At 38.9% G+C, this 8,785-nt stretch overlaps 1 protein-coding gene across 1 annotated transcript; it reads right to left on the reverse strand.

Annotated features, from left to right (window-relative positions):
- Positions 1–3,088: 3,088 nt before the first annotated feature.
- LOC137249225 (pancreatic triacylglycerol lipase-like) lies at positions 3,089–8,583 on the reverse strand. Its single transcript, XM_067780536.1, has 6 exons — positions 8,459–8,583; positions 8,225–8,396; positions 6,337–6,569; positions 3,743–3,958; positions 3,479–3,679; positions 3,089–3,417 (listed from the first exon to the last, which is right to left on the reverse strand). Exons 1-6 carry the CDS (start codon positions 8,487–8,489, stop codon positions 3,182–3,184), a joined length of 1,089 nt encoding a protein of 362 aa, XP_067636637.1. The 5' UTR covers positions 8,490–8,583; the 3' UTR covers positions 3,089–3,181.
- Between the last annotated feature and the right edge of the window lie 202 nt (positions 8,584–8,785).

An 8,785-nucleotide genomic window follows, 5' to 3' on the forward strand; every position in this document is an offset into this window, starting at 1 on the left:
TCCCGGATGCTCTTTGGAAACGGGTCTTTCAAAAAATACCTCCACAGAATAAAAAAAGGTCCAGGATCCCAAGTGCGTTTACTGCGATGCAGACGAGGACGATGCTGAACACACTGTCTTCAAATATTGGCGATCGAGCCACAATCGACAAATTCTTCAAGAAAGAGTCAGCCAAATCACAGACGATAATGTTCCACTCAGAGCAAAAAAAAGGGACATTGACGTAAGAACAACAGAAGGCCTTTAAAAAGCGAGAAATTTCGAACACGGTACCAAAATGGGTGGTTTTCAGCGTACGGACACAAGGTGGTTATGAAGGCAACAATTATGGTGTAGGCATTTTCCGTCCCAATCGGCAAAAAAAAAATTTTCTAATACCATTGCAAGTCCATTTGGCTGTTTTTCGCATGGTGATGTCTCTGACGCTTTTTTGGTACAACTTTGACAAACACGTGCAAGGGCAACAAGGTAAAAAGTTTCATACAACCCTTCAGAAGGTGAACTACTCAACTTTCAATTGATTGCTGTTTTTTATCTAACGTTTTCCACGAGGCCAAGGATACGTTAGTATGGGTCGGACTTGGTACATCCCATGAAGTACCATCCCAGAGCCTTATTTGATCATTTATCATTATGAAATTAAAATTTTAGAAGTCACGGAGCCTCCGTCATGCCGGCCCACATATGGTAAGCACAATTAAGAATTGTTGTGAAATAGAAATATTTTAAAAAATTGCAAAGTTTTTCCAACGGAGTTCATTATAAATGTATGTAGTATTTACATAGTGTCTCTCTTTTGGCTTAGTCACCACTTGCTTTCTATTTATTGTTTTATTTATGGTTACGTATTTTTGAGATAACAAAATACATACATACAACAAAGTGAGAAGAATATGCCAGTTTTATTTATTATTGTTTATAAACTTATGAACGAGAGAGAGCCAAAGAGATAGTTATTTACTTAAAATACATGTAGCTCTCAAAAGTCAACAAATCGTAGTTGTATTTGCGTAGGTTTTTTTGTATATAAACAAATGTACAATATACTAAATAAGTATTTGATTATTGCCAAAAACAAAACTAAATATAATGAAGCTCTATATTAAAATGGTATTGGTTTGAACCTTTTCACTTATTTAGCATTAAAATTGCGAAATTATGGATAAGCTGTGTTGCGCTGTAATTCATGGTGATATGATGTCATGTCATAGATTACTGTGAGTTGATGCGATGCGATGTGATTAGATGTGATATGATTAGATTTTAATTTGTTGCTACATACATATGTACATATGTAACGAAGTTTGGTTTGTTGTGAGGCAACGATGAAATTGTGATATACTTGTAATACGACTTGAAGTGATGTGATGGCATCCTATAGGCTATTATGTGTGGTGTTAAAAATCATAATGATCTAATGTCATGCCATGTATTGCTATGAGTTGATGTGATACGATATGATTAGATATAAGTGATGTAACTTTAATGCATTGCTATGTAATGGAAATTTGTTTGTTATGAGGCAACGGTGTGTGATTTAACATTGAAATTGGAATATAATGGTGATGTGACTTAAGGTGACATGATGACATCCCATAGGTTATTATGTGAAATGTTAGGGTATTGGGGTGCAATTTTATGCAGCTTTAATTACGACTACTACAAGACTTTGTTGTTGGTATAAACGAATTATAAATAACATCAAGTTATCTGATATTTGATGTTACAAAAGGAGATTTCAAGTGAACTAGTAAAATTAATCTCCAATAAAGTATCACGTCCTGCAAAAATGTCCAATAACATGAAAAAATTATTTCGTTATATATCACGATATGTAACACTTACTGAAATAGCTATATAGAATATGTGATATATAAGAATGTTTTCTGATGTCATGTCACTCAAAGCGAAGTTCGATGAAGTGATGAAAGTGCAGTTATTTTATGTATTGTGATGAAGCAAAGTGATTTTTGTGACATGAGAGGCATACACGGCTACCATTAAAAAAATAACTATAAAAATATGCTCAGTGTTTTTCTATACTGTATCGCATGAAATCACATCACTTTTCTTGATGTGGTGTTTCATTGTATGATGTAATGTGATGTCATATCATAAGTCACTGCGATGAAATTTTGAAGAGGATGAAATCGTATAGTCTATTCTTGGATCATTTTAGGACTACTCGAGACTGATTCGTTAACATTTTTGGATGACTTCAGGAACACTACAGGATTATTTTAAGGATCATCTCTGATCTCTGTTCAATGCGTAACTGATTCACGGACTTGGAGCAAATTTTAAGGGAATGCAATTGTATCATATCTTCTTGGACCATTTGAGACCTGTTTCGAGAATATTTCGGGATGAATTCAGCATCACTTCCGTACAATTTTAAAGATAATTTCGAAGAAATTTTGGGGCAATTTCAGGATCACTTCGGGAATATTTTCGGAATTATTTCGAGACTAGCTCTGGACCATATAGCATCAATTTCAGGATCACTTCACGATTATTTGGGTACTATTTCAAAGTCATTTCGGGATTGTTACAGGATCACTTCAAGAATAATTTAGGTACCATTTCAAGTCTATTTCGGAACCAACTTGGAAAGTTTTTAGGATCACTTCGAAATTATTTTAGGTATAACTTTGGGACAACTTCTGGATTAATTTAAAATTATTCAGAAACTGTTTTAAGACATTTACAGAATCACTTCGGTATCATTTCGGTACTACTTCGGGATCATTTCGAAATCAAAATTTTATCAAAGTCTGTCGATTAGTTACGCATGAACAGCTTTCACGCTTTGCTCTATATTAATTGACATGCACACCCATTCCCGAATGTCTTAATGTGTTGATCTTTAATTGAGTGATTTTGTATGTCCTCTTCTTATGGAAAAAACGACGAGTCTCTGTTTTATTGTTTGAATCGAAGTGTCCCAGTTTGAATTGGAAAAATACGCACTACTACGGATAGAAGTTTCGCTTTTTTCACTCTTAATAAAAATTCTCTTTTTACCGTAGACCGTTAATTTGACACTCATAAAACCATCCCCTCTCCTATGAAAACAAAACAAGCAGCATATCTTTCAAAGTTACAAATTTTTAATATTCAATTTACAACAACGTAAAAAATTGCTGACAATGTCCTCCTAAAATAAAAATCACACATCACATCATGCATTCAAATCTTTCGTAGTCAAACCCAATGCATATCCTGGTTTACTACCAGTTTTCAAATAATATATACCACGAGCGCTCATTGGCACAGGATCGCCCATCAGTATTTTATCGCCGGTACAATTTCTATTGAGCAGCTCCTGTAGCGTCGAACACGGTGTAGCATAGAAACCCTTCTCAGTGTGTATAGATTCAGCAAAATACTCATAGGAACGACCATGACTACAACCAGCTGTAGAGGAAAGGAAAATTCAGCTAAGTTAAGAGGCATCAATTAAGCACGACCTACTTACTGAATATTTGCGAAATCTCAGTACAACCCGGTTGTGGTGCACCACCCCCATTCGGATAGAAGTCCACAAATCCAATAGGTGTGCGAAAACCAAGTATCCCACCACAACTATGTATTACATCAACAAACTCACCATCTGTTGGATCTAAATGCTGCTCTGGTCCGCTACAGTCCTCAAATGCAGGTCTCGCGGGATCGAGGCCTAGAAGTATGCGCGGTTTTTTTTTTTATATATTCTTATTTACAGCTTTTCTATGTAACTCACCAGTTATCCTTCCAACGCGATATTTCGTATACGAACCAGCATAACCCATAATATGCGCTCCCAAACTGTGTCCGATCAGGTGTATACGCTTTGAGTCTGCATCTTTTTCCTCGACGAGCAAATCGATTAGTTTGGCCACAGCTCGGCCAACTTGCACTGTGTAACGTGCGGGTTTCAAATAATAAATATTATCCGCTTGATCGCGCCAGTTGATTGCTAGAAAAAAATGGACATTATGCCTTTTCAATTAGGAGTTCCCAACTATGGAAGAAATGACTTATATCGTGTCGTGGGGGTGGGTACATATAGTATATGAATGGTGGCTCGGCGATGAGTAGCTTGGAATTGGTAAAGTTTCTGATGTTCCGGTTGCGCAGAAACTCTTCTAGAAATGCCAACGGTTGTTGGCTTTCTAGGAATGCTTGTCATTCCCATGCGGGAAAACCTGCTTGTTTTGCTATTATTTTGCTCTTTCAAGACTTCAAATCCCTGGGACTGGGTGGCATTATTCCTGCGCATCTTCTAAGTTCTTTGGTAGTTTCCTGCTGCTGGTTGGCCATAATTCAGACCAATTGCCTTAAACTTAGCTTAACAGCTAATATATAGGAAATGGGCTAAGTCACCTTCTTTCCGTAGTCTGGGAAGAGCTTTGATGGATCTCCTGTTGAACCTTGAAGTTAGTTGCTGTCGATTGGTTTCCTACGTAGATGACCAGATAATCCTGATAGCGAGTTAAGTTTTGGCCACATTGCGCTATGCTCTTTCAGACTGTCTGCATATGGTGTATAGGTAGGATGAACCACGTGGATTGTTTGTCAACCCTTGCGAAACAGAATTACTTAGTTCTCTTTACGAGACAATACAAGACACCTGGTTTCAAAACATCCTCAATGGGGAAATCGGTTGATAAATGGGCTAGGAAGACTCCGCTTTCCTTGTACTACTACAAGAGATCATAGGCAAGAGCTGAGGCCTCTGCTCCATTTGATAAGCTGTCAGCATTCTTACCAACTTTAACTTTATCAACACCTTCATTCCACCCAGATAGAAACCCAATATTTGACTAATTCTCGGATGACTCGAAGTTTAAAGGGACCGAGTTAATGTATTGAGTTCAATGTAAGCCGCAAGTTCGAAGTGAGTGATCAGTCTAGTGTCTTCCAAGCGGAAATAGCCGCGATGTAGGATGAGGCGTATAAGATGGATGGGATGCTATCCAATGCTACTACGGTTAGAGAATTTGTCATCTTCTCAGATAACCAAGGAGAATGCAAGGCTGTGAGCTCTTCTGGGGAGCGATTAAGGGTGTTCTGGGAGTGCCTGATCACAGTTCGGTGCATAGATATAATTTTTGTTGTTGTTGTTGTCGTTGTTGTAGGACCAATAAAGACACTCCCCAAAGATTATCGATGTTTCCGGATGTCGATCCAGTACGTTCCGGTAACAAGCACCATTAAGCGCGCCCATCTTGGAAACAATTTAATATGACCACACCCCCAGCGAGTAAGGGGGTAAGAATATACCCGCAGTAGGTAAGCCTGGCGTAAGAGGCGACTAAAATACCAGATTCAAGGGGTGTGTAGCGCAACCATTCAGGTTTCCAGCGCAATATATAGCTTTTTCAAACGTAATTGTCAACCTCACCTATCCGCGGCGAATCCTGTTTCACTAACAGACGAGACTCTGGCGACCCGAAGCTCCTCATGGAACTTGGGGGTGGGGAGGGAGGGGATGGCCTGAAGGTTTAATGTGGCCACATAAATCGCCCCCGAGATGGTCGGGCTAGCACCTTAATGGTGCTGTGGTACCGGAGCGTACCGGATCTATATCCGGCAAAGGACCATCACATCGATAACACTCCCCAAAGCCTTCGGGGAGCAACCTTATCGCTACAACAACAACAACAACAACCGCATTGAACCTTCTAGGCCATCCCCTACCCGCTTGTTCCATGAGGAAATTAGAATCAACTCGCCTGCTGAATATGTTTATGATACATCATATTTGCAATAAGATTCGCCTCGCATAATGGAGTTTTACAATCAACCCCTTGAGTCCCGCATGCATATTGTCAAGCGGTTCCCTTAGCTGAATAAAATTGATGGGTAATTCGCAGTTTTGTTAACCACCTGTAGTCTACTCTTGCACAGATAAGCCTCAAAATAAGCTAAGAAATCGCTTTGCAGAAACTTCCTTTTGAAGGGTAGGGAGATCCTTCGAGCCGGAAGTGGATGGCAGGCCCAAATCATTGGGTTCCCTAAGGCTCATTTGTTCAATGGGAGTCTATATGATACATTTCAATATATTGGATAACCCTCCTTGTTGAAGCTACATAACGGATTGTGAGGTGAAATCATCGACCTCGTTTTACTCGGAACTCTAAAGGATTTATCCAAGATAGAGATCGCTGATACGCAACGCCTCTCCAAGTAAGTGTAGCGTAAATGAGCTTCTCCTACCGGAATAGCTACCACTTTATCAATCCTAACCTATATCGTCAAGCTAACATTTTCAGAAGCTATCTATAACAAACAAATCTGCAATACCTCTCATCTAATGCAAAGTGCGTCGAACAAGTAGCATTAGTAACTTACCAAATATATTCAAGTTTCCGCGCATGGTATAAGCACCACGTATGGATTGTATGGAGTCACTGGTCGTACTCGATTTCCAACCATGTACCAATATTTTCGTATCCAACTCAGGCTTAAATTTTCCAGCCATATCTTCCCAAGTATCACGTTTTTGGCGTATAAGCGAGCCTTGACTGCTATTTGCGTGATTGCTTACGGTTATTTGCATTGTTGTTGTCTTATCGGTGTGATCTCTGAAAAAAATTTAAAATTAAATTAAATAAAAAAATTTCAATTTTAAATGATTCGATTAGGTTAGAAGTAGCTGTTCCATGCGTGATGTATTTATAAATCGCTTCCTGGTGACCGAGCTGAAGTACTTGGGCTTATATTTATAAGCGTTCTTCGTCCATCAATCGGTGTCAATTAAGTTAGGTTAGATTTGATAGGAACCCACCTATGGAAGCAGAGGAAGCGGACGATTCCCACTACGCTGGAAGGACCCTTGATGTGACCAATTGGCGCCAGTTAACACAGCAGAGAAGCGACTGGGCGCATCTTTTACGGCCATAATCGTTTAAAATGTTAAGCGCCAATTAAGTTATTAAGTAAGTAAGGTTTGATAGGAGCGGCTTTTCCATAGGACTGAAGAACTTATCCTTCCCTCTTAGCATTTCAGAAAGCTCTCGATATATGTATATAAGGTTTATTAAGCCCATTTCGCTGTTCACTTGCTGGAAGGACTACACAAATTAAAACTTAGCAATGACTAAATACCGCTTTTGACACTAACCCGACATCCAAATAAGCTGAAAACTATTCATAAATGAGAACTCTTCTGCTTAACGCCAAGACTCGCCCGACACTTGCTGCGTTGACTCGATATCCCAAAAGGTATAAATCACCACTTTCGAAATGTTTAAACAGCCAGACGTAAGCCATTACTGACACTGCTGGTGATCACCTCAAAACCTTGGAATATACTAGAGTATACAAGGTCTGAGCAAAACCCCTTTTGCAAAGTTTTCCTTCTGCAAGAGGTTTTCCAGGTTTTTAACCAGTCAAGAATGTCATAAGGGGAGTAGCACTGGAAATTGCATGATGAACTAAAAAAATGTATTTACGCTACTGATTTCAGTGTTGGCCGCTGGCATCATAGCACAAATTAAATACTAATATTACGCACGGCACTCTCTCAGAATACTAAAGAAACGATGGGAGGTGAAGATGGGATGACACTTAGAGTATTGGAAGGAAAAGGTCCATGGAAACTTTATGGCCCTTCCTATTTATAGAATAAACTAAATAGTGAGATGTAGGAGGTTGTCGCGGATATGAGCCTATCTTCGCGAATAAAGGCCTAATGGCTGACTAAGTTATGTTATGCGAAAGGATGAAGACGTGTCGGCTCCTAGTGTGTTCCCATCGACACGCAAATTCGGCAAAAGTGGAAAGCGAAGACCTCCACCTCCTGTATATTGGAACGCTTTTTCGTCAGCCCTTGTTAGACAACCCGCTTTCGGTGTTGTTCCATCTTCAGTGTAATTTTTCGTTATTTTTCATTTCCGAGAACGTCGATACAGGATTGTCTCCAAACCAATATACATCAATTATCCTCCATGTCGGAAAATCACCTCCACTCAGGTTCAAAATCACTTCCCGAAAGCTAAGGGCATCAGTTGTCGTTAAGAAGCTATGGCGAGCAGGTTTTGCTCCAAAACAGCACTAATTATTGATTAAATTATTGCCTTTCTAAAGATTTTCAAAGTAAACCCGCTGCTACAATTTGTTGTCCAGGTTAACCGCAATGTACTTCGTCCTTTCTGAAAGTGTAGATGAGACTACCTTCCCAACTACCAGCCCGACAAAAAGAGATCATTTTATTATTTTGTAACTACTGCATATTTACCTATCAAAAAGTTCAACATTTATAAAATCAGGCAATTCATCTTGTTGGCTGTCCGCTGGTGGTTCAGTTAAGTAAGCAACTTGGGGATTACCATCACCATCTGGCATCCATATCCATGTCTTACCGTAATCTGCCTCGTCAGGCGTTGTTTGTGCGTTGCTTAATGCAACCACTAATAATAAATGAATTAAAATTAATTTTAAATTTTTTATTCCTTTATACATTTTTTCTTACCCAAAAATATTGTCAGCAAAAAAACCACCATTCTTCCGTTATGTAAAACTTGTTGTTTGAACGCCTAATTCCAACTAAGCTGTCCATTATTTTGTGTTTATATTCTTAATTTAATATAATTTCTTTTATTTTGAATTTATTTTTAACATTTTTATCAACTAACAGTACCTTCGAAAAAACTTTATTTCCATGTGCAATAATTGAGTTCCGCAATGTGCATCCATCACCTGCTGTTAAATGGGTTGGCGATAAGGGCGCATAGCATTGAAGCTATCAATTAGTCAGGGTCGGATTAACAAGCAGGCAGAATAGGCAGTTGCCTGGGGT

The sequence above is a fragment of the Eurosta solidaginis genome, chromosome 4 (genome assembly GCF_040869045.1).
Source record: "Eurosta solidaginis isolate ZX-2024a chromosome 4, ASM4086904v1, whole genome shotgun sequence".
Classification (NCBI taxonomy): Eukaryota; Metazoa; Arthropoda; class Insecta; order Diptera; family Tephritidae; genus Eurosta; species Eurosta solidaginis.